The sequence below is a fragment of the Gavia stellata genome, chromosome Z, assembly GCF_030936135.1.
Source record: "Gavia stellata isolate bGavSte3 chromosome Z, bGavSte3.hap2, whole genome shotgun sequence".
NCBI lineage: Eukaryota > Metazoa > Chordata > Aves > Gaviiformes > Gaviidae > Gavia > Gavia stellata.
Window position 1 is genome coordinate 87,907,535 of NC_082637.1, and position 27,603 is coordinate 87,935,137.

The 27,603-nt window shown below is 38.0% G+C and overlaps 1 protein-coding gene across 1 annotated transcript in view; it reads right to left on the reverse strand.

Annotated features, from left to right (window-relative positions):
• MCTP1 (multiple C2 and transmembrane domain containing 1) overlaps window positions 1–27,603 on the reverse strand; it is a 281,602-nt gene that overhangs the window by 91,973 nt on the left and 162,026 nt on the right. The window contains exons 9-15 of the mRNA XM_059833339.1: window positions 25,547–25,733; window positions 20,557–20,650; window positions 8,486–8,588; window positions 6,268–6,370; window positions 5,814–5,915; window positions 5,394–5,468; window positions 3,453–3,572 (exon numbers count right to left, since the gene is read on the reverse strand). Of these exons, the coding sequence (XP_059689322.1) occupies window positions 3,453–3,572; window positions 5,394–5,468; window positions 5,814–5,915; window positions 6,268–6,370; window positions 8,486–8,588; window positions 20,557–20,650; window positions 25,547–25,733 (784 nt within the window). The remainder of the gene's footprint in view (window positions 1–3,452; window positions 3,573–5,393; window positions 5,469–5,813; window positions 5,916–6,267; window positions 6,371–8,485; window positions 8,589–20,556; window positions 20,651–25,546; window positions 25,734–27,603) is intronic.

Here is a 27,603-nt window from a genome sequence, read left to right on the forward strand (position 1 = left end):
CAGTTATATTAGCACGAAAATATAAAAAATTATGTCTGGGTAGCAATTGTTCTTCTGCTGTGAATTACTGAGGCACAAAAAAAAAAAAAAAAAATTGAGTCAAAACCTTAAGTCATTCAGGCAAAATCCCCAGTGAAGGCGATGAGCTTATGAAGTTCAACAGACACAGGTAAAATTCTGTTTAGTTGAGGAAATGCATAATCTAGAACACTGAAAACTTAACATCTAGGTTTCTGTACTTTGGGTATAGGATGCACGACGGTCATTGAGCTGATGCCTTAGGACAGATTTGAGAAAGAACCACGCTAAAAAAACTTTAATAAAGCATTTCCTTTCCTAAAATGTCCCAAATAATGTAAAGGTTAGAGACAGCAAAGTTCTGGAGTACAAAAAATCAGCAAGCCCCTTCAATGAACACTTTTAGTCTTGCCTCCAAGGAGAACGACTTTAAAAAGAGCTGCAGTGAACACTTCAGTGTGCGAAGAGAATAAAGCAGGTAACTGTAGCTTATTATTCAAGGCTTTCTGTGGGTTTCCAAGAGTAGTCCTTCTTTCCAGAGCTCTGACTAATTACAACTAACCTACTACACTTCTGAAAACTGAGCTAGCCTGCCAGAATTTCTTCACCTGTGGTCCTCTGTAAGAGTAGCCCCATCAGAAAGTAAAGACATGGGGTGAGATACGAGAAAAGGGTACCTGTAACTGCAATGCCAAGAACTTGGGGCAATGTGAGATCTGAAAAATCAACCCTCGCATATGTAACTTATGTGAAACGGTTGTAAATCTGTATTGTGATGTTACCCATCAAGGTACGTCTTCAAATCCAACAGGAAGGAAGAAATGGTTAGTTTAAAAGTTTACTTCTCGTACATTATTTATTAGTCTGACTACAGAGCTGGAAGCCTCCAGAATGGCCTATTTCTCATCTCCTTTCTGGCACTGACATTTCACTGTGACATTCTCCAACCTCTGGGAGACAACTCCAAGAGGAGATACGATTTGTGTAATAGTGAAGAGACAAAAATGATACATATAAGTACAGCTTTTTTATAGAAACTATTAAATTCCATTGTAACCTTAGTGCAAGCATAATTCAGCATTACACATGCAAGTGAGCCACTCTCAAGACTCTTCAAGGGCGTATGATAGCTATGAAACTCCAGAAACCATCTAAATCCAAAGCTTATGATTGTGACAGCAGTTCATGTAGATCTCACTTGGCTGGCAAAAACTTCTCAATGTTTTGCCCAGCAGAGGGATGATGTGATCCTTGGAGAGAATAACATCAGGTTGAAAAGCACAGGCCAGCCCCTTGGAGCAGGAACACGACAGTGAAGTCACAGCGCTGATGAAGGGGTAACATACCCATAACTACCACAACCACCATAGAGCAAAACAAATACTAAAAGGAAACTAAGAAAAGTAGGCTTTTGATATATATAAAAATATATATATTTATGAGCATATATAAAAATAAGACCAGGAACACATTTCTACTGCAATACACTATAACTACAATAATGACATACACTGGCTATAGACCTCCCTGCTCAAATTCTGGTTTATGTATTTCCAAGCACTTACTATGACACTGAAGTTCTTCGATGATTGGAAACAATTAGAATTTAACAGCAACACAACTTTTCCCATGGCCACAGCAGTGCACCACAAGACAGAAATAATTTCATTTGCCCCAAAGAATAGGATGTCTTTCCATTTTGCTTTCTTCCGCCAGTAACAGGTGGCTGTTCCACATCCGTATTAAAATCAGACTTGGACAGATGAGTATTTACTAACTGGAGCAGCAAAAGCAACATGAACATTTGAGTTTTACATAGAAAACTGCATTTTCCTATGAAATTTTGACCATTTTAAACTGAAATGATGACAGAATCACAGAATCACAGAATCACTACGGTTGGAAAAGACCTGTAAGATCATCAAGTCCAACCATAAAAAACCAAAAAAACAAAAAACACCCAAACAAAAAAACACCACCAAAACCACACACCCACAAAAACCCAAAACCAACCACAAACCACACCACAACCCACACCAAAACAACCCACCCACACCACAAGATGACAGATCATCTTTCTAAAGTAAACAGTAGCAGGTATGTTTAGATTTTTGCACATAGTGTGGTTACTACAGACGTCACTAAAAGTATAAAAACCCTGTAATTTTGAACAACAGATGTATATCCTGTACTCCTGATGAACATTGCAACCACAGACTGACAGCTTGCTGCCATCCTTCGACAGGCTACACAGCGGTTTAACGAATCACTTCTAGTACAAATAGAGTCCTGCTAGAAGACACTTCCTGCAAAACAGCTTGATTTAGTGACACACCAAAGTACCCCATTTTATTGCTCCAGTGCAGCCAACTCCCACGCCTGCTCTGATGTCTCCAAATTTGAGGCACCTAAGCTTCAGGCACCCAAGCTAGGAGCACTGTCACCAGACTCCCTCTACAATTATTCAAAGTAAGACCAAAACCATTCTCTGATCATATTTCTAGTGGAGACATCCATAACTTCAGTATTTCAGCTGACTTAGTAAATTCAGATGTTTCAGAAAGTATGTCCATGCATACATTTTTACTCCTGGTGGGACTCCCTCAGGCTGAAAACAAACCGGGACTCTAGTCTTGTTTGTAGCTTGTATTTTTTTTGAAAATAAAAAGATACTTATTGGGAAGCACAATCTAGTCTATGATTACGCTTGGAATTTTCCAAATTTAACAGGAAAATAAAGGTTACTATTAATGAAACTAATGTTTATGGAGAAAAAGGAGTTTCATTTAAATCACTAAAAACGAATTCACTAAAAAATGAGCTATGACCAGAGCCTGATGTCTAAAAGGTACTAGTCTGTTTGCATTCGTGATTTTGAAGTTGTTTTTTTTTAATTTTCACTTTGTTTTGTTTTACAATCCAAGAACACTAAATCAGTATAAGGAAGCAACTATTTGGGTCCAGAGCTTTGTACTTGCAAAAAAGTTATAGGTGCAACAGATATTTATATGTGGAGGACAAAATAACACTAATTTTATATTCATGACATGTAAAAGCATTCATGAAATATTCAAAACAAGGTTTAGAGTAAATATGCAATATACAAACATGCCAAACAAAATTTAACAGAAGTAATGTGTGAGAAGCTTAAGATATATCATCCATAGTTCACTGACTGTATTTTGAGTTGTATCACTTGCTTATGTTATTTGTGCAATTGTAAATTAAAAAAAAACCCCTACCTTGTTTGTGTGACATTTCAAACTTAATTACTTTTTTAAAAAAAAGTGAATAAACATGATTTGTGGTATCTTCATAATGCAAAGTTATAAATAAAAAAAAAATCAGAACCCCCCACATCAACACTGTATTATCTCTCAGGCTAGAACACAAATACACCAGGGTGATTAACGGTAATATAAAGAAGATCATACCAAAAAAGCAGCAAGACTTCTTGGGGGAGAATCCCAGTCAAAGCAACTGCTAATGTAGTAGGCAGCATTTATGAGCACCATGATACAACGCTTCATCCGGATAAAGTTTCTTAACAGTAGCTGTTAAAAAGATGAAAGAATGAAAATGTTTCAAAACCCCAAAAGCTTCAGAAGAGGCTCATGCTTACAATATTGTCATTCTTAATTTGGGTGAAGATTGAGAAAATAACACGTTAAGCCATCTAGCTCACAAATTGAGAAAGATAGTTTAAATTTGAGAGACTTGGAAGAGAGAGAATTTGTTATTTGTGTCAACTGATATTTGTTGAATTTAATTCAAAATGGTACACAAATTGTTGTTCAATTTTAAAAAGCCACTTGCAAAACTTCACGGATGATTATGTTATTAAGATTTCAGAGTTTTATTACGTAGGCAAGACCTTCCCCACCCTCAGGTATTTAACAAATTTTGGCCTTGCTTAATAAAAAGATGCTGTAGGACACTAACCTAAAACCATACAAAGTTACTGCTCTAATCTACTTAAGATCAGCTGCACCCCTTACATCCAATTTTTCCCTCATTTGTGACAAACTTGTCTGCTGTGATGTATGTTGACCACATGTTTTTAAGTATTTATCAAAGTAAGTTTAACTACATATATTCAATCTATATAGAGATGAGACATAACAGTGGTGGGTTTTGATTCAGGACCCTTAAACCCTCTAAAATGGCAATACGCTTGACCAAAAAAAAGTGAACAAATCAGTGGATGATTTAATTTGTGTATTGAGTAGCATAGAAAATGCAAGGCAGGTAAGATACATTCACTCTTGGAAAATGTGGATGTTTTAAAATGCAACTGCATCAGTCATACATAAAGATTCCTTTTTTTCTTCCTGCTCTAAGCGGTATTGTGGTGGGGTATCCCATGCAAGCTAATTTAAAAAAAACCAACCCAAAGTGAGTATTTAAAGTTTACTCCTCCTGCCATCTGCAAAGAGCACAATGCCATTTTCTGTTATGAAAGTGGGAAGAAGAATGAATCTTGAATAAAAGGCCTTGCTTTTTCTTCGCTGGAATAGCAGTGCAAAATGCAGCTTCGGTGACTGCGTTACTCACAACAGTCAAGAAACAAATATTTTGCCTCTTGAAAACTTTTTTTAATGAAATACATCGTACAACTGACATAAAATTCATCCAGCAGATAATTTAAATTACGCTCAAGTCTATAAAGTTTCAGCAAAATAAAAACCAGTTTTGAGGCCTTTGCCTTTTCACTGCAAACAACAAATAGCTTGTTCCCACAGTCCAGCCAAAAGCCTGGTTCTCTCCATACAAAATACATCATTTGTGGAACATGAAAAACTGAATCAGAAGTAGTTCAAGTGGAGAAAAAGATAAGATGTGTGTTTAAATATTTTTCTACCAAAACATAAAAACTGTGAGTGGCAAAAATACCCAGAATAAAAAGGGTCCAGACATTTCCTACGCACAGGACTCTCAAAAGTAATAGAGAGTTTTAGTCTGCTTTAACCTTTGATTCAAACCTCACTCAACTAACTTATTTAAAATTTAGCTACAAGAATGCTGAAAGACTCTCTACCCTGCAACAAATGGAGATCTTTCAGGTCAAGGTTAACAGCAAAAATTTATGCAAGACTTAGTTTACATGCACCTGTGCTATAATCTGATATGTGTGGAACTTGATGGTTTCAACTGTGTTCTTATTCACGTATTTCATGGAAATTAAGCTGCAATTTCTAGAGCAGACACAATAAACCCATGTATTTTGTTTCTGCCTTTTCCGACCTATCATATTCTTTTGTAAACAGGTAATGAAAATGTTATTCTTTAGCCTCAGCAGTATAATACCAGACATTTGGATGTGCACACTTGATATTAAGGCTTTTGGAACGGATTAGCGTTTCCTTACTCTTTACCTGTTTAGACAGTCTGTTTTCCTCTTCAATGTACTTCTGTTCTTTGGGCATTAAGGTTCGTATGCTGGCTTTCACCTACGCATTAAAACGCGTGTCAATATTTCAAGCTTACTCGCTCCTTACTAACAACACATGCTTCAATTTGCAAAAATGACGAAGTTTCAAAGTCATGGCTGCCAAGACTACGACACATAAACGTACACAGAGGCATGAGCTGCTGCTCCTTACGTTAGCAGCAGTAGCCGCGGCAGCAGCAACAAAAAGAGTGGGTGTGCCAGGCAGTGGCAGAAGAGTATTCTGTAGTATACATCAAGGTTTAGAGAAAATGAGGAATGACAGAAATTCTCTACAAATCAGGAACAAAAGCTTTCATGAAACTGAACTCTTTAGCAGTACAAAAAAGCCAAAGTTAAGACTTACAGCATTAAAAATCACATCTATTTCAAGATAGATGACCCCCTTTGTTGGCCCTGTCAGCTGCTTGTTTTTCAAGACGTAGGCTTTCTGTTCACCATTTTGAATCTGCGGGAAAAGGACATGACAGCCGTCTGTCTCGCGGTCTCCGCTGAATACACCCCCCCGGTGACCCCTGACCCCCAGCTGCTGAAACTGACAGAGAACCCAAAACAACTGTGGCAAGTCTGACAAGTACCTGTTCATTACCAGGACCGAGTCTGTCAGGAAAAATTAACTATCATGGGATTCAACACGGCCGTGAATTGAGTATGTTAAAATTTTAGTGTTCTTATTACAGACCTTGGTTGAGAAATGACAGACACAGAGCTGCAAATCTTTTTTTTTTTTTTTCCTTCCCCCCCCCCCCGCCCTTCAGCAGGAAAAATACAGAGCTGTATGTCAGGTGAATGAAACTTACAGACAGCAACGGTATAGCAACTTTGCCTAGGAAGTCAGCACTCCGATCGCGGTCTTCGTCATAAACTGTCACTTCAAGCACCGAGTGGATGTCTTTAACATTGCTACAAAGGGAGAAGCACACACAGAAGAGAGAAGAAGTCACCCACACCAGCGGGTACCAAGGACAAAAGCGTGAAAGGTTAGCCAAAACAGATACCCGTCTATTTCTCCAAGCCACGGCAGAGAACAGAACTTAAGTAAATGAGGCACCCCTCCGTATAACCGCAATGCTTTCTGAAGGCTGCAGCGATCGCTGGCTCTCTCTGCGAGGCTTTCCCAGCAGAAGTTTTCCGAAGGATGTTGCTTTAAATCTCCTACCTGGCATTTGCGCTGCATGAGCTGCAAGGAGAGCCAGCGCCGAGCAGCACTGGGGGATTTAGAGCCGCCAGCAGCAGGGCTGAGAGCCTGTAAAGACTATCCCTCACACACTGCTATCCTTGCAGCAATTCTTACTGCAAATACTGTGAAATTTGTAGGTTTGTAAACGAAAATAATTACGAACTACACAAGCACATCCTTGAACTGAGAACAAGCTCTTTAATTCTAAAATCCTTGCTTAATTACAAAGACACAACAGTCATTACAACAAATTAGGAACAAGCAATATAAAAGGATGCATTTTTTCAGCTACAACTGTTTTTTGCCTGCGAGCTATTTAAACACTCCACCACCATGCCCAACAAATGTCACTGTACATTGCAAACTCTCAAGTGAAAAATTCACATTCCTCATTCAGAGAAAAAACCAGAATTGTTTGAGAGAGCTCATCTTTGATCAAATGGCCGATCCAGGAAAATACAAAATCAAGCAAAGCAGTTTAACTTCAGTAAAATACATGCCTCCAGATGAAACCGCATTGCTAGCACAAAATTAATTAACAAATCTAAGGATAAATAAAACAGTCAATGCAAATATACATAGAAGAGAGGTGAAAACTCTCCTTGAAGGCCTTTTGAGTTTTTCTATTTGATTCCTGATTAGTCTTTTGTCCTCCACAAAACCAGGCAATTTCTTATGCAGAGAACACTGTCGAGCAGCAAAGGTTGATTAGTTATTGGCTCTATTAGTAGATAATTAAAAATAAATTAATGAAGAATTTAGCGTGGTTTTGCAGATACATAAATGAGAAGTACGTTAATAAGCTAATGAGAAGTACAACTGTTGTGAGGTTTTTTCTTTTGTTCTGAGTTCATTGCTGAGAGCTCACTGCAGGGCAAGAAAAGCTACGGATGCCAAGTATATGAATGACAAATTTAGAGGGGAAAAAAAATTAAAATCAGACTGTGTTTTGAGATCAAGGGCAGAATATAGCATTTTCATTTATGATGAAGTAAGTGTACACAAAGCTAAAGCTTCTACGGGTTTTGCAGTGGATTGTTAGCTGATTTCAGCAGCAGAGGAACGGCAATTGGTCAGTTTTCTACTCACTGGTGTCACATTGCAGTCAGACAGAGAGAAGCAGGGAGAAAAAGAAGGCAACTGAACATGACAAATAACAGAAACATTTGTACGTGGAAGACGTTCTTCTATTTCGTCAGAACCTTTTACTGTCTTCAAAATAACTGAAGGATAAAAAGCCCCAACCGCTTCAGTTCCCAATAAACTAAATGCTTAAGACTGCATTTTACCAAATACCAGCATTGTACTAGTATGACACTAGACAGTGTTGTGAGAAGTGCAGCTGGTAAGGGGAAAGAACACGTGGAAAGTATCTGATCATAATTCAGAGAAGTATGAATGCATTGAAAATTCCTTCCTTCATACAGTAATATTTATTAAAGTTAACAACCACATTTTAATGAAGGTGGTAATCACAATATCCTTTTTTCCACCCAAAACTTAGGGCCAAATCTAGCATGATGAGCTCTTGAAACTCTCACCAAAGCTAGCAGGAGTCTGAAGTACTTAGCATTACTCATACCTGGTTTCTAAGAAAGAGACCTTGCTTTTTTACCTTTAAAATGGTACCTTTTCTCCAATTTGTTTTCATGTATTTAATGTTCATAAAAGCATTCAGCTGTTTGGTTTAGAAATATCAGTATGTCATCACTGTCTTTCTTCTGAATCAGCAATAAGTATCTTTGATTCACACATACATCCCCTTCAAAACACACAGCCCCCCAAAAAACCCCAAAACCTGCCCCCCACCCAAACACTCACTAAATCCAAACACCTACAATGTGAAGATTTTGTTCCATTCTGGATTGAGGTTCTTGTAGACGGTATGTGTCAGCAGTCTGTCATTGTTCAATTCAACTACACAAAATGGGTCACTTTTACCTATAAGAGAAAATTTGGAATAAAATTTGTAAACTAAGAAAACCCACCATGAGCAAGGTTTAAATAAAAATTAGCTTGGGTTTGCTTTTTTTTTTTCCTTTTCCTAAGCTGCATTCTAATTCTCCTAGGAATTAATTCAGGGAAGTCCTATGGTCTGCATTATATTCAAGATGATCATAACAGGCTGTTCATCTCTGTAATCTATTACCATTCTTCACTAAAGAACATCTTTTTTGTCTTTAAAAAAAAAAAAAAAAAGAAAAAAAATCACTATACAGACTTTTGTGATGAAAAACCAGCATGTTCCTAAAAGGTGCCATGCACCCTTCTGAGACAGCTAAGAGAACTTTACTTTAATGGTGCCAATCCTACGTTGACTGTAATGATAACATAATTAGAGCATTTTGATATGTAGGAAATGTACTATTCCATATCATTTGTAATAACATAGCACCTATGATACTTATCCAAAGATTACTATGCCCTACATGTTTCACGCTGTACAAATCCTCTCCCCAAAATCAAAAAGCCTTAAAGAGTCTCAGATAAAAGCCTAACACCAGAGAAAATGGGCAAGTACAATTAAACAATGAGACAGTATCAGCTGGAATGATGGGCTGTAGTCTCAGCACAGCAGAAGCTCAAACGTGGTTGAGATTTTTGTATACATTAAAGCACAATGAAATAGCTTTGCATATATTTACAAGAAGGTCCCTCAGCATGAAAGCCACCACAGGAGAAAGTATGAAGATGCTGCTTTGAAAATGTAATACGTAGATAATGGAAGCGGTATCCTAGACTGGATATGGAAGTTGATTTTTTCTTTTTTTTAATCTAAAGAAAAAGAACGGGAAGAAGAGTGTGTGTGTGTGTGTGTGTGTGCCCCTGAATGTGAAATAAGCAGCTTATAGCCAATGACTGCAGGTGAGCAGTGCTTAGATATCAAGCAAAAAGCAAGAAAAATCATACTGACTGAAAGTTTAGCGGGAAGACATGAAACTTATACTAAGCTTTTTCTTAGATGTCCAGGAGGACAAGGTTTGTATTTGGAAAGAAGAAGGAGGAAAGTAGACACCTGAATCTCACTCTTAACAACAGTTCGCTTCTGTAAAAAAGCAGCTCTCCGAAAAGGGAGGAATTAAAAGAAGCGAAGATTGGTATCTCCAGGGTTTCGGGGCAACCCTGAAATTTCCTGGAAGGGTAAGAAGGTGTTGCAAGGAAGATGTGAGGAACAGCTATGATGGAAGGTACAGTAACAAAAACATGAGAAGCATGGTGAGAAGACAGTTGCAATAAAGAGGCAATAAAGGGAAGAAATCACAGTGTGGAGTAAATTATTTAACTCATATTTCAAATTAGGACAGTAATGACAACCACTATAAATGCTGGCCAAGACACAGAGATGCTATCCCTCCTACCCATTTTGATTTCCTCCAGTAACTGAAAAGAACAACCTTTGCCTTTGGCACAGAATACAAGTGTATGCATTATTTTCATGTAGGGCTACAAATATGTAAGTAGAAAGCTGTAGGATAAATTGCTGCCCCCAGAACCCAAGGGAACTTTGTCTGATGGGAAATTAACAACTCAGTTGCACACTATAGAGTGGTTCGTTCTTGTCTCTGGACTTCCGTTGGACAGAAAAGTGTTTGAAAGTTATTGAGTGTTGGCATTGGCCTTCCACAATCAGCTCTAGCACACTAAGCAATTGTATTTCATACTGTCTTCAATAATTCCGTAACGCTTTGTCGTGCATTATAAGAAGCCGTAAATTGAGTAGCTCAATGGGGCTACATAAATGGTATTAGGGAGGCATGTAATTTGTTTCATACCTTATACAAATGACAATGAAATCAATATTTAGACAAAGCTGTCCAGGGGTCACATCTCCCAAACTGCAGTATTGATTCAGACTACATCAGAGGTTAATGTGCATATTATTAACTTTAATGATAAAGAATAATTGTTTTAAACACATTGTGAATTACAGTTAGAGTTGATGTTTACCTTCTCTAGAAAACAATATGCCGCTGAAGCTTTCCCATTAAACTTCAAAATTATTCATTCATTAGTCAGTAGAGATGGATATAACACACATCTCAATGTCTTCCTACTTCACAAGCCTAAAAGGTGGTAGGAGACTTAAACAATTCCTATTTATTTAGGTTCTTTAGGTTTCAGTATTTGAAAAAGAAACGCCCAGAAGATAGTTAAAATAACAAGGTAGAACTGACACAGCAGGTGAACTAGGTGATGTTACTTTATCTCCTCTTTTAAAGTATCATCAATCACATTTGCATATGATGGTACAATGTGATTTGCGCTTATTAATTACAGGCACAGGAAAATGCACTGCAGTGCCTAAAGGCCACCTTCTGTAAACAAAGAGAAGGTATTTACTACATTCATTTATTTTCTGCATCTGTTGACACACACTTTTTCAATGACTCTCCTTATAGATTTATATGGGTATCAATTCACTTAAGAGAGCTAAATAATATGTAACATTAATCACAGAGGGCCTTGATCAAACCAAGGACAAACCGTTTTCAGAAATAAAGAATCCTCCTCTCACAGTCAACATTTCATGTCTCCCCCACTGCTATAACTTTAAAACAGTTTGAGACCAAATTTGATAAAAGGAAATATTGTGAAATGGTACAAGGGAAGGCCCAAATATCATGGTTGACAAGTAGAAGTTTCCTGGCGAGGAAGATCTCTACTAAGGAATACTGTTTTTACCATATGAGGAGGCTATGAAGTTCCCATATGCAAAGCCCTTCACCATTGCCTATAGGCACTTCTTCCGTATGCTAAAACATTCATAACCAACCTGGGTATCTGAAAGGCAACACTCCTTGCTGACGTGCTAAACATATGGTATGTGCAAACGTTATTTGGATACCAACCCAAATACGCGAACACGATCCAGAAAGGCAAAGCCAGAGCAACGTACAAGTACTTGGTGAAACTCTCATCCATCTGTCATCTTTCAAGTTCTCATTATTAGAAAGAATAACTGCAATCTTAACTCTCACTGACAGCCATGGCAACCTGCTGCATTGCAAGAGTGTTCAAAATAATGGGATCATTCCCAACGAAAGCCTTAAGAGAGCGCTAAAAAATTAAAAGATTGTGTCCTTAGGCCTCCTTGGTCTCTAGGAGGACCAAGTAAATCCAGGAACTTACAACATATATTCATCACTATATTATTCAAAACCCAAGCAAAACACATACTCTAATCAAGGCAGCCTCAGACAACTTCTGTCTAGTTAATGCCACTAGCAATTTCAAACAAGAGACAGAGAAATGGTTCTCCTCATTTTTATAAAAAACAACCACGTGTTCAGAAAAGTATGTGCTGTCCATCTAGCAGTTCAAAAAGGACACTTAAAAACCTTCGATTAGACTTGTGCTGCCTAAGCTCAATTACATCACTCTAAATTATGTTGTCACCACAAGTACGCCTTTCACTGCAGACTAAATGACGACTGTCATATATCACCACATATACCACCTGTCATGTGTCAAGAAATTCTACCCAACTCCCTGTGTCTGCTGAGGACCTTCCAGCTAGCTCCCTGCTCTGTGCCTTTCGTAGACCTCCAGCTACCATTCCAGTGACTTTAGAGGTACTTAACTTTATTGATCAGGAGGACATCCACAAATGTCCTCTGAGTGCAGCCCTAAATGTGTGCTCAGTGCTGTGCAAAGAGTAAGACAACCACCACTTGCCTAAGGCACTTACACATTAAGAGCATGCTCCCAGCACCAATGAAACAAGCACTTACCATTTTGAGCAATCCCATGACCTCAGTGGGACTAATCACTATTACACCTAGCACTGTCTGAAGGAATTCATGAGACAAGCACGCAGTAAAACCAGTGAAGTGCACCTTCCCACTGACCTGCAGTAAACCTCAATAAGAAGTAAACCAAATCTCATTAATCCATTCTGTTGCTGTAACATCTCATGCTTTTTGGACTTTACTTACAGAGTCCTAAGGGCTCCTGAAATGACAGAAACAAAGTGCTAATTTACATAATAAACATAATCATCTGGAAGGGAAAGCAGCTTCTCTTTTGATGGATCTCCCTCACCTTTTTTTCCCCCATTACCCATTACAGACCTGGACTATCTGAGAATGTCCCCTAGAAGGAATTCTACTTTGTAATGCAAGCTCCCACTGAAAAAAATTAGAGAACTACTTATCTTTTGAAGCTTCCCATTTTCTTCATCATGCCACACATCGCATCTAGTCTGACAGCTATCTTTGTTTGTCCTATGCTGTATTGCATTTAATCTTTAGACAGTCGGCGAGACCGGAGCACAAACTGAGATTACTTTACTTAGATCTAAGTAAAGTATTTTACTACAATCAGCACTGTGTCCCTCACGTTGCAGACTATACACACAATAATCAGAACGTTAGTCTTTTACTTGTCACTTTACTTCTCAGAACTACCACATGCCCCAGGATGAACTGTACACTCATCAACTCAAACAAGCCCAAATCCACAACAGTGGTTAAGCTGCAAGAGAGGCTAACCAGAAACTAGACAGGTCTTACTTGCTTCAAAAGTCAAAGCCCCCCACAGCCCAGGAAGTCCTTCACAAAAGAAATTAAGTTTGTAGCTCAGATTCATTATTCGGAGTTCAGAAGGTTGGCCATTGGAACCGCTTTTTTCTCCTGCAAGTATATAAAATACACTTTTTCATGACAGAAAAGAGACCTAAATAGTGACAAATTTTAATGGCTTCTCAAAACATTTAGACAATCAAAACAACAAAAACTCAACCTCCATGCAACTTTAGCTTCTGAATTTTCTTCTCAAGTAGCTACAGCACCACATTGCCTAAGTTTTGCTATGTTTTTCACTTGGAAAAGTTTGGGAAAGGCCCTTTCCATCAGTTCAAAGAGCACAGGACTTCCATATTTGTAGATCAGCTGGCTTGCTATGCTGGAACTCATCAGCAAGCGCCAGAGATATTAGGTGGCTTGTGAACCCTTGTGAACTGATGTTCTAGGGCTGGTGGACCAGTCTCAGACACATGCCACTGCAGCCCATCTTCCAGGCTAGAGCTGAGCTGGACTCCATCCAGTCTAGGTGGGTAGCTGAAACAACAAAACGTTGGGCTTCATCACAAATGCAACTCCGAAAGTACTGCTTTTTCACAAGAGATCGAATGACATGTGGCCAATTCAGATGCAAGTATCTTTTGTTTGTATAAATATGAACTTTAGCTGAATATTAGAGCTGTCAAACTGCAATACAGTATAATTCATATTTCTGGGCAAGTTAACCAGATATGTCCTTCAATGACCCCTGAGGGGGAAGTTGCCCAATAAAAAATTTTGATTCTTGGTAGATTGTTTTCCCAGCAAAAATTCATTTTGGAGCACTGTAATTCTTCCAAACAGGGACTTCAATTCAAAATAATTGCACTTTCGCACTCACATTCTAGCTCCACTTGTACACAAATAGGAGTTTTTCTTGATGAAAAGCTATCAAAGCTTGAATTTACATTTCTTGCTTGCCATGTTTTGTACAAGTTAAACTTTCTATGTCCTTTCATTATAAAACTCTATTAAATACACACACTTGTCTCCAGAAAACTGCATCTCACCTGCATATTATTTGGTTAATATTGTAAAAAAGGAGACTTCAGTAAACAAACCTATGGAAACATCCATATTTTATGCAGTAAGATGACTCCCTGTTTTAGACAGGAAAGAAACACCTGTGTACAGTCATAAACATTATGATTTGCTGTTTTCAATCTTTGAAAATGCAGCTTGTAGGAAAGAAAATAAAAAATCAGAAAGATGATCAGTCGTTGTAGAACAACTCTTTCTTTCTTAATCAGAGGTGCCATGGACTCTTACAAGGAACTACCATTGATGAAACTGCTTTCCGGAGTAGATGCAAGCCAAGAAGCATATTGCAGACCTGCCTGTCCCCTGAAAAACTCATTGCGCTTCATAAGGATTAATGCACAAGGGACATCAGATAGCATGGGGCTAGCTCCCCGTGAGCCCTGTAGAGATACTTCTATCATGGCTATAGAAAGCACGTGTTGCTTCGGTATATGTCCAGAGACACAAATAATTCCCTAGTTTTGTTTCTTCAACAGTTTTCTCAACAAAAGGAACCATGTGGCAGGCTAAATATAGATTGGCATTTAGCATTCACCTGTCACTGATCAGTCCGTGAAGTTGTATGAACTGATAGAATGCCAACTCCAGCATTGGCTAGCCCATGAACTGATTTTAAGCAAATCGGTAACTTTATTCTGAACTAAGCACTAGATGAATTTTTGCATTGTTCAAATTACATTATCCAAACTGAACTAGAATCACAAAGACTACTAAAAATGTTTAGGATATTTAAAAATTTAACTGGAGACTTCAATTCCATTTCTACTTTTAAAAGCCAAGTTCACAAGCCACAACTTCACAAAGTTCAACCAAGTTTAAGGTGGTTATGAAAGCTGAGATATTGTTTGAATATTTCATAGGCTATTACGGTCCTCCCCTACTGCTGCCCATGCCTGTCCATTACAGCTCTAAGTCCCCACAGCCAAAAAAGGCCTTTATTTTTTGGGAAGACAAGACAGCCAGTTCATGACTCTGGGGGGCAGTGCCACTCATGCAGACGCTAATGTCACTAACGTTGTTCCAAGCTCCCTGCCAGCCAGCTGCTTGCAACAGAGCAGTCAGCCTGACCTTTGGCCAGGAGGAGGAATGGCTCAATAGCATGAGAAGCTGCCTTACCTAATGGATTAAGCACAGGACCCAAGCCAAATGCCAGCTTTGACAAGGACTTGCTCTGTCGGCCTTAGCTGAGTCAGTTAACCTTTCTTAGTTTTCCATCTTTAAAATGGAAATGGTAATTCCTCTTTAACAGTGCTGCTGCAAACGTGTTGCAACGGACTGATATCACAAATGCGTGAGATATCCTGCCAGGCGATTCAGTGCAGTGCCACAATCGTGCTAAACTCATTTCCACAGAATATTTAAAGGAAAAAAATAATAATAAACACAAGTCATCCTTTCGCTGTACATTCAATTCTAAACGCTATCGTTAAAGAAAAATGTCTTTTAAATCCTAATTTTGCCATTAGTATCCTAGAACTGCTTCTTTCTTTAAAAAAAAGTAGTTTTGCAGTACATGATATTGGACTGATGTCTTCAGGCGACCTATACGATAGGACCAGGTGAGATTTTATCTACCATAGAATACTGCCCATCTAGCAGATTTCCATACTTTGTGAAGATAATTCAAGTGTATATTGAAATCTGGTTGCACTAATTGGCAGAGCAAATTACTTTTGGAACCATATTTCCAAAGGGCCTCTGAATTTATTCCTTCAATTTTACATGCATGGGCTTCCATACCTTTGTGAATTTAACGTTTGTGTACATCACTCTGACGTTTCCTAGCATTTGAAGAACAATTTAAAAGACTATTTTTGCACATGTGGTATTAGGACATTTTAGCAGAACAGATTTTAGAAAACTCATTTACATTCTGCACATTTAGCCATCTTGGTATCTTCATCCTACTTTCAAGTACTTTAATCAAAATTTTAACATGGAATTTTCTTAGAGGAAGGGCTGAATTCCAGCCATAAAACTGGAAAAGAAGGAAAAAAAATTCAGCCTCATTTTCTATGCTTAGTTTCTGTTCTTCAGAGGAGGAGAAGCCTGAAAAGCTTTTGACTCTAAATATCACCAAGGTCTTTAGCAAAATCTGTCTGATATACCAGGTTCTGAAATCACAGTACCCAAAAAAACTGCAGACAATTGATTAATAATGAGGTCAGAAATACAAATAAATTTACTTCTAATGAAGACTGGAGACACAGTAATCAAAGTGTTAAAAATTCATTTCATGCACATCTCATTTGCCTCTTAGCTGATATTTATCACATAATTCTGTGAGAAAGTAGAGGCCTAAGATGCTCCAGATAAATGTCTCAATTAATTGTACAGAGGTAGCCCTCTTTGAGCTGAACCAGAGCTGTGAGCTCTTTATTAAAAGCACTATTCTGTAGCCTGTAACCTTGTTCCTTGACTCCTCTCTAGTTTCCAATTTAAACAAGTCCCCATGCGGCCCGCTCTAAAGGGCTTTGTCTCCCTGTCATTGTTAAGAGAGCCGAGGCATCCTGGAAGTGTGAAATCAGACCTCATGAGCTGAACGGTTCCCCAGGGAACGCCGGACCGCGCAGAAGGTCAAAGTCATGGGCTGGACCATCTGAAAGCGTCTGATCGCCGGTCTGTGACACAGCAAGCATGGTGGGGGCAGGGGGAGAGGGGAGCCAGGGGGCTAGAATTGAACACGTCTTAATTAAAGCCCAAAGACAGCAAAACAAACTGTTTTGCAGGCAGGCCATCACATGGAGCTTAGATTTTGCTCTGCTAATGAATCTGAGTTGCTAACTATTATTCCTTAAAATAATAGGACTTCTGCTGAAGTTGATCAAACCTGCGGTACATCTTTTCCCACCCTGCTTGCTTCTCATCAATAATAAGGCGGAGGTTTGGATTTTTATTTTGTGGTACAAGAAAAAGAAGGAATGCGTCTACCCCAGGAAAGGAGACGCGAGCACTGCCTGCAAAACCAGCAGCCTTCCACCACGACCCAGCTGTACCCCACGCTTACCTGACGATTGCCTAAACTGGCACTATCTCATGGTGAAGGGTCTATGGCTTTCCGAAACTCATACAGGTGAGGTGAGCAGAATAGGTACTGATTTCAGAGGCAAACGGACATGATGAGTCCATTACACCTTACGTTTTCCTGCACCATCAGAATATTTCTTCACGCAGAAGAACATGACTGTAGGCACGCACGCTGCTATGGCAGGGCTCTGCGAGCAGCCAAACCCACAAGAAGGACTGCCTGTCTTCCAGAGGAACCACAAGTGAGTGGTTTCCCCACATGTGGGGAAACAGGAAGAGACAACTTCCTTTAGCTGAGGATTTAGGAAGAAAACAGCCTTGTGCTGAATAGCTAAAACACAGTAGAAGATTGAAATCAAACTTTCGTCTCAGAAAGAGAAGGAAAAAATAAAGAACACACTCACTGTCTTTCCATTTGTTAGATTATAGTTTCAAAAAACATACTAAAAAATAGATGTTTTCCAGGAAGAGGTATTTGCTGTGACCACAATTCCCAACAGAACACAATTTTGCATTGGTGGAAGGCCTAAAATTGTGTTTTGACCATGGAAGATGCTGTTTTTCTGGAGGAAACTTCCTCATAGATCCGACAGTTACCTCAAAGGCCCTGGTCCTGGAAGATGCCTTGTTTTTCAGCTCTCCCTGAAATCAAGGTGAGCCTTCCAGCACTGGTGGGGAATCTCTCACCCCTCAGCCGCCCTCCCTTTCCTAGACTTCCTTGCAAGCGGGCTGAGAGAGGTCTCACTTTGTTCTTTCCTGGGGTATTTTTCAAACCCAGTTAGGGCACGTTCGAGCAGCACCCCATTTTCACACTGGTGGTGCCCACTTGCTCCCCTACCCACAACTTCACCGAAATTCTGGCCCACCCTGGCATCTTGTTCAACACACGTGTATGTGGGGGGCTGTAAACCAACGCCTGAACCGCCACCCTTAATCTCTCTCTCTCTTTTAAAAAAAAAAATCTGTACTAACCTTAACGATCTGAAGCGCACTGTCCAACACTGGGCTATTGAGACTGGAGAAAAAACTGCCCTCGACTATCAACAGTTTATTAGGGGCTTAACTGAAGTGACCTACTGTAGCAGCATTCAGCTGAACAAGGCTATGGGCTTTCTGTGGAAAGGAGAAGAATTGAGGGTTTCATTAAAAAGTAATTTGTGCTTTTTACTCATTCATTCAACGGGAGTCTCAATTGCTCTTTATTCACACAGAGTTAATACAGTATTACAATGCTGCTCAATGAATGTGTGGTAACAAAAGAAAAATTTCACATTTTGAAAGAAAAAAAAAAATCCTTGCAACTGTAGTAAGATTGATGACTACTTAAAAGATTACAGAAATCTTTTTCCGTCTGTGCTTATGCTTAATGATGGCATATTAAGGATTTTTAAAATCCATTCAGCCCAAACTAATAAATTTTGATTTATTACTTCACATGAAAAGATTTCTGAAAGTGAAATGGGATATGTTCAGCAGACAGGAAACAGAGCAAACCACGCAGGTACCATACAGGTGTTTCAGCTACTTTTCAGACGCAGGGGAGGACAAAAGATTAACTCGGAAAAAACGATCTAGTAAGAAGAGCAAACTAGTCCTTAGCTTTTACTCACATAAGCAATCCTTAATCGTGTAAGTTACACCGCTGATGACAGCGCTCTCCACACCGACTAATAAGTGTTGCTCAGTTGAATAAAGGTGGAGGGTCAAGTTTTATACAATTTTTGCAAACATGATTTATTGACAATCACCAAATAACTACTCTATTTCTAAATATTACTATTCAAAGTTTAATCTGAAATGAATGCTCACAAGGAACTAACAATAGCTATGAATTACTACAGTGGTTAATAAAAACCCTTTCATGTCTTTTCAAAATACCAGGTATTTTTGTCCAAAATACGCAATGATTTCTGTAATGTCTGGAATGCACAGCCATCTTACAAAACATATCTGCTGGATACATGTTTTTTCTTGCTAATGAACAAAATATGCTTGACACAGGAAGGTATTGAGTGTTCCTCCCCATCTTCTGACCGTTGTTCTAAGTGCAACGTCTGAAAATTTTTGGTAGCTCTGTACATCTTTAATTGAATCAAATGTATTTCCAAAAAAATTGTTCAACCAGCACAACTGACATGTTGATCTGTAAAAGTCGAGGACTGAACGAGGTCAGGGACTGAATTATCCCATTTGCCCCTGAATAACTTAATCTCTCTCTCTGTTCAGACCACATTGGATTATAAGGTCAAAGCAGAGTGAGGAATCTTTAGAAGCATTTCTCCAACCTCCCTGAAAATAGAATCTGTTATGCTGTGTGCCACAAACTGGATGATCAGTTTCAGTAATAAAATGTTTTCTCTGTTACCCTGTCTGCGAAAAAAAATAAATACTGGTACTCATCTAATTTACAAGAAACTATTAAAAAGTGAGTATGTTGTTATACAGCTACATCTGCTCCTGGAACAGAACATTTATGTCCAAATTGCAGTTAAACCAGCTAGATTAGTATAGTTTCCTTTTTTTTTTCTTTTTTTTTTTTTTTTTTTTTAAAAGCAGAGATGGCTATTTTCTGACACAGAACAAGCTCATTTTGCTCCATTCAACTTGTGCAGTGTGAAGGTGATTGTATTTACAGGAGGTAACTTGGACATTTCCGGAGAAATATGGTCAGTATATGGCTGAAATACTTTTTCTTTGTTTTGAAAAGCAAAAGGTTAAATTATCCATTCAGCTTATATCACATAAAATAGAAACTAAAAAAAGATTTTATTTCCCTTCTTAAACCGATAAGCAGTAGTTACAGGAAACCACATTTATTTGAAATGTCTGAAGCCAACAGCAGCTTTGCTAAATATCTGGCAGGCATCAAGCGGTTCTTTTGGCAATAACTTTAAAGTCGTGTCTAAGTCTAGCACCTTTCATTTGTCCGGTCCTCTGGAATTCAGCTTCAATTTGGATAATTTTGTACACTTTTATCTACTAGAAAAAGAAGCCTTTTCTATGTATTTTTTCCAGGACCTCTGATGGAGAAAAATGTATATTTCACCCTTCTGAGAAACAACCTATGCAGGGCTCTGCTAGCATTAGAATGACTTGCTGCCTTGCTTACAAAAGTTTTGTCTGTTTGTCTGTGGATTTTTTCCTTAATGAGCAGAAGGTGAGACTGCAAAACAGACAATAATCTTTAGATAAAGTTCTGGTTTAAACCTCTTTTTTTCACTTCTGAAAAGGCCCAGACTTACTACGGTATGTACTGTAACAGAAACTAAATGAGTGCTTGCCTGTGACATCAGCTGCCATCAATGCTTCTGCCCTGATGACCTTCACCTGAAGAAATCCCACATCCTTCATGTTATGGAACATCGTCATTGGACTCTAAAAAATAATAAAAAGAAAAATAATTCTGGATTGCAAAAAAGACAAACCAAAAGCAATATTAATAGTGTCCTCCCTAGCCCAGATATAACTTAGTGTAACATACTCATACTTTTAACTATTATTTTCTGAAAAATGTACAGTTGTCAGTGTTTCTTTCAGTATTCTGCAACTTTAACTTACCAATGAAAAATACATAAGAAAAACTAGAATAAGAATGATTAAATATAACACTAATTCTACTGAATTAATCCCCTAATAGTACATGAACAACTGCACATCAAAATTTTAAATGATAGCAGTGTATTAACAAATTTAATACAAACAATAAAACACTTCCTTCCCTTTGATGGCTCCAATAATATTTTGAACAGTGACTTAGGGCCAATATTGTTGTTGTTGTAGTTGACCATAGCTTGCAAATAACATGAGCAAAAACAATCAAAAGAGGATTATAACAACTTAATAATTTTCATAATGATCATGTGCAAATATATTAAAAAATATTAATTAAAAGATTATTCTGATTCCATGGCAGAAAGCTCTTACTATATTTTTTTTTACCATAAATTTCTGCAATATCCACATATATTAAAAAGAGGAAGAAAAAATTAAAGAGTAGCCTAACACTTGCATTTATTCATCCAACGTAGTTTTAGAATGCTGCTTGGAAAGCATGTTCTGCTGCTGCTCTTTTTTCAAATAACTAAAAGTAACAAACTGGGAGTATTGTACCAGTTAGGTGTGATCTGCTAAAATTCTCAAGCTCTAACTTTGAATATAATTTAAAAGTTGCAGAATTTCAAATGATAGAACATTGAATGCAACTTTGAATCTGCAATCAATTAATAACAAACCTGGCATTATCATTCAGTTTTTAGATAACCTAAGGGAGGAACTCCAAGAGAGGAGACTAAAATTAGATTTTCAAATCAATTTTAAATCATATATATATTTGACCTAATTTTTAGTTGGTTTTGCAAGTCATAAATACCAGTGCGTATCTTTATTTTGAAGTATTTTAAAATCTGGATGAATGCATTTAATGCCTGTGGCCTTTTCTAAAATTTTAATGTAGTGCAGGTAAAACCTTTTCCACTGTTTATGATAATGTCCAGATTTCTAGAAAACAAACACAAACATCAGGTAAAAACACGAAGTTGACAATTCTTTAATTCATTATGAAGGCAAAATCAACTGTTGTGGAAAACCAGAACAACATCACTGATCTGAAAACCACAGGTGCTGCTTAAAGGAAACACTAAATGGCAGCTTGCAGAAACTATAGTATGTTTATGCATATATAACTATCCATTAAAATGTTAGACATATAATATGCATCCCTGTCTTTTTATTAATAAGACCATTCTAACAGTTAAATCACACTCCGATATTAATTTCCTAAGCCCCAACCGACTATTTACTGTTTACAGTGAAGGTCTGACCTTGGTGAACTGAACTGAGGAATCCAGTTAAGTGTAGTACTCCACACGCTACGTACATATGGATACATGCATGCATGTTGTCACAGGATAATGGTAATAATTTTTTATCATTTTTAATACATTAATCATCAGACATACGTCTTAAAAATACTGATGGTCAACTTTAATCAGTACACAGTCAATCCCCAGCTTATGTGCTTACAAGCTGAGGGTGGTAGAGACGGTGTTACAGATAGCACTGTTATAATTCAAAAGCACATTGGCACCATCCCTCATTTATTACAGTAACGATCAAGGTTTGGAAGCTTCTTATCAGAACTGGTAGAGGTAGTTCTGCTCTAATACCGTGATGAAAGTGAAAGGATTTACACATTTTGCCCAAGTTTCCCAATGACCGAAACAAACACCAAGCTGCAGAAAGAAAACAAAGCAAAAGCCAAACACAGAGCAAGCCAAGCGACTGCCCCCCGTCCTGCTGTGCTGTACAGTCCCCTTTTTCCAAATTTCATCCCGGTAAGCTCATTCTGCAAAAAGCCACCAACGCTGGGGTTCACTTTGCTACCGTTGTTAGCGTTCGGCAGAATGATTATTTTTGAACTTTTAGTTCCAGCGAGCCAGCTGGCTTAGATTCATTTACTGCACATCGTGACTGCAGAGACTGCTGAAAATGTACACAACGCCACGGCAGAGGCTCTGGGAGAAGCAAATGACTTTAATACATTACTTTAAATACATAACTTTAAGTAATGATTTACCAGATGATATTCTGTCTTCTTACTTATGATTATTGTTGAAGGCCTCAAAACCCGCATGGTTTCTGAAGCCTGAAATTTCCATAGCAGAGGAATCTGTGATTTGCTGTGAATCTTTTCAGCCCTCAATAGATGGGAAAAGATTGAAATGCTCTGGAGATGAGTCCTCTTTATTTTTTTAATGAAAGGCTGTATAATATATTTTCTGTATGGCTGCAGCAGCTGTCAGGGAGAGCATCTCAGTTCAGCTCTATTATGGGAGAAGCAATACCCCATCCTATGGCATCGAGATACACTGAGGGGCCAGTACTGATTGACAGCTTGTCACCATGACGTCTTATTCCATCTCTGTTATGGAGAAAATTAATGTCACACCACCAGCCTTATGACTCGCTGTCATCTTAGAACTGCTCACCTTTTATCAATGCTCTAAATAACATTTCAAGCCCATCGTCTCACGGTGGACAATCTGGTCAAGGGACATTAAATCGGATGACTGTGAAATGTCATAATAAAAATGGAATGCTAACAACTTCTTCTCTAAACTAGCTCCTCTGGTTTTTAAACTGTGACAAGGGGGACCGCGGGTTCAGCACACCCGTTCTGAAAAGGTCATACAATCTCTCTTGGTCTGTACCCATTAATGCGCCCCCCTCCTCACCCCAAAAGGAATTAATCTTTTCAGACAATTGTGGTAAAATAATGGTTCAAACAGTAATGCCTGTTTAATTTGTAAGGCTCTGATGTTCAGCTACAAATGGTTAAATGACAGTAATAGAGTCATTTTCCAAGGCTATTTGATCTGATGGCAAGGTCAGCTCATTAACTGTTTTTGGCTGCAGAAAGGGTGCAAAATACATTTCTCAAATGAAAGCTAGATTTTTTTAAGAGGATGAAAAATAAACCCCAAAATACAGCCACTCAATGGGGAAGAGTACATCTTGCTAATTGCATACTCTTTTCTTTGTATCGGTTCTGAAGTAGAGAAACAAATACCAAACACAAATCAAACACCAGTGAAAATAAACTAGTTGTATTTCGTTAATCCTTGCAATTTCTTTCTTCTGGTGTCCACTGGTCATTTTAATAAAAACAGTAAAATTTATCAAAAATGTATATCGATGCTACAGTTTTCAAAAAACACATAATGAGAAATTCATGCCTTTGCAATATGAACATCTTCCAAAATCGTAAATGTTTTCAAAAGCATACAGTAATGTACATATAAGAAAAGACACATAGCCATGAATATGTAAGAAATGGAAATAAATAGATCAATCTTACACCACATAATTATGCTTCACACTGGGGACAAAAAATTGAGGATTTAGGAAAACCTATTAATAATACACAGTCGTAACATGTTTCTATACTGCTAATAAATTATCAAAACCATCAGTATCACTTGACTCCCATATCATCACACACGATAATCCACAGAAATATGGTATTGTTGCAATTGGTAGCAAGAAGTGTGTCACCTCAAAAACATATCCATCAGAAATTTATTATATTTATAAAGATCTATTCTGACAACCACAGTGTCTTGGTGGATTCCAAAACGTGCAATAACTCTCTTAATTGTAATTATTTTTCAAAGATGGTGCACAACACCTTAGCTCTCAGTTGGTTTAGGAATATTACGCTTAGCCTCACTAAGTCACCTCTATTAAACTGTGTTTATGATAACACTATTGGTGTATGAGTTGTACAAGCATTAGCAGACAGCTGATTCAGTGGAGATAGCCAGAATAAATTTGCTGAAGCGCACATCCTGCTAATCTGTTTGAAGAATATTGTACAGCATTAGTACTAGCACTTCATGTTATCTGCACAGCCTGATAAGGTACATCTTTATTAAATTCAGTTATTGAAAGGATGTCAGTCATGGAATAGGAATATTTTAAAATCTGAAAAAAAATTAAGCGGCTCTTTGTTAGTCAGAGCTTGGTTTAATGGCTGAGTGTCTAGAGAAGCCTTTCTAAACACCTGGCAGCATTGTACAATAAAAGCTTTGTAATTTTAAGTGGAAATAGCTTTTTTTTTTTCCTCTTTCTCCGTGTGTAGTGAGACAGTTACTTTTAGTGATTTAGATATTAGCAAATGCTGGAGTAAGAGCTCCCCTCTCTGTTGCTTTGGTAAAACTACACAGATTCTGTGTAATGTGAGGATGCTGGGAAATGAAAATAATTTGCTTCAGAATATTTTGAAATGGAAATATTGTTTAAAACAATTATTTTGGTGATACAAAGTACTGCTCCAGCCTCTAATGTGCAAACAAGAAGTAAGTTTTCTTGCCCTTTAGTAGAGGTTTAAAAAAAAGCCAAAAACTATTGGCACCTCAAACCATTTGACATAAGCACTCACTAGAAACTGTACAGGCACTAAGTGACCCCTTAGCTAGTTTGTGCTTGGTAAAAATTATCTTCAAGGCAGTAAAATTAACTTCTTTTTGTCACATGATCCTATCAAATAGCTGAATTACTATGTAAAAAATACCTCATTGTATAACGAGGATTTGTAGCCTTCTTGACGTTACCTATACCAGCCGTGATAACATTAGTAACTAGTTTAAATGATTGTCACTGGCTGAGTGTGATAAGGATATAAGGGATATATTTAGATTTTTTCCCCTGATACTTATTACTTATATAAGCAAACATTTTGCAAGCAAAGGGCAAAAGAGAAGAACTCCATACATATCTCTTTAGTATCTCCTCTCGCTCCTTCTGGTCCTCCAGGGAGTTGACGGAGAGGTCAGAGATAGTGACAGCAGCTGAGGCTGTGAGAGTGACCAGCAACACCAGGCATCCCTCTCCCTCCTCCAGCGGCATCTCCAACTTGTGGGTTTGCTCTTTACTCAGGGTCGACAGGTCAACCTGGCACCTAGAAACAAACATTCTCCATCTGCATGTGTTTTTCTTCACATGAAACAAGAGCACATTGGCTTACTTGCATTCTGCTGGACAAAAACCTCAATCAGTAGAAATTCCTTCCCAGCTTCTCTTCAGGATTTCTCTTCTGCTTCAACCCATGCTGCTTGCTTAACTTTTTTTTTTTTTAAAGCTATGACCTTTTATGCATGTGAACAATAAATATTAAAAAGGACGTACAGACACTAGAAACAAGGTTAGCTAATATACCTTACTCAAACGCAGTCAAAAGAGAATTTTAAAAACCCAGCTTCAGATGCAAATCGTACTTTTTAATTACGCCTCTTGTATAAACACATAACGTAAGTTTTGATGTGAACATCTTTGATACCATCCGTCTAACAACAGTAAAAATTCTCTCTTAAAAAAATTAATCTGTGTGGACTTTGTTGTGATGGAGTTAACATGACTGAGCATAGACAAACACGACTTGAGCACCACCCAAAAGACTCAGCTCTCTTGCAGTAAGCTGCGCGGGGCTCAGGGTCAAAGCTTCATGCCAGCATCCAGGATAAAATCTGATGCCACAGCCCCCTATAAAATAAGATGTCTCACGTTGTAATGAGCAGGGACTGCTTATAACTGTGCAGTGTCTGAAGCCAATCCACCCTGCTTGATCCCTTTCTGAATAACCCTGGCTGTACCATACACTGAACTAATGAAGAACGGCTCCATACCTGCCAGCCAGCAGAAATAGCTTCGCAACGTCCTTAAAAATGAAAGGTAGTGCATGAAAGGAAAACCAGTATCACTGCTCACAAAGAGCTGACCATAAGCTTTTAATTAGAACAAGAATACCTTAGGGTTAGTAATTAGTCTATGCACAGCTGAGAAGTCTTAATATTTTAATTTGTATAATTCACAAGTTTCAACTTTCCTAGATAGCAACTCTGAGCATGTCTAGAAATTCAACCCCTGTGTCAAATCTAATGTCGGCTTGCACTGCAGAGGAATTTCTGTGAAAGAACACTATTTGGAATACTTCTAGTTATACCATCCGCCAGTAATGTTTGGCAATTCGTTACTTTAAAAAAAAAACCAGTAACAATACTGAAATAAAGAAAATGAATACATTCTATATGTAGTTAAGCCACTGAATACTCTACTTTTAACAGCGATTATTTAATGTGACAAGCACATGTTCTATATGCCACTCTCACTAAACTAAACATCTAGCAAACTCTTTTCATAAAATGTCAATTGATTTTGAAGAGAAAGATAATGTGGTGACCGCAGGGCCAATAAGCTGAGAAAAAGGTGGCAGACATGAATAAATAGGCATTTAAGGACAGGAAATAGCCAATTATGAGAATAAATGTGGCCTCATAAAATGGGTGCTGTGCTATCACGGGCAGATTAGATTTGCTACAGGAAAATTTTCTTCTAATTTTTTTTTTTTAAACATTTACTGTCTGTTGTGCAGCTGTCAAAATTAAACTACCGCAAAGCTCATACAATAGCAAGGTTCAGTTATTTTACAATGAAAAAAATTTCGGCCTGACATAGCATTTTGAGCTTTTATCTTGAACTCTGTGGTTGATAAGGAGTGAGAAATGAAATTAACAGTAAGGAAAGACTAAAGCTGTTGCTGTCAATGCAGACTGATGGTCAATACAAGTTTTGTACATGTACATAGGCTGTCAAATTTTTATTTAGGGTGCAGTGAGGAGTATAAAGTTGTCCCTAAGATAACAAATATTGTAACCAGCCATTCAAAGCCAGAGTAGGTTAAGATGCCCCTGGTGTTAAATATTCTTTGATAGTTTGTTTCAAAACAGATACCCCTCAAAAATATGTCTCTGCATCAATATTGTGATTGTAAC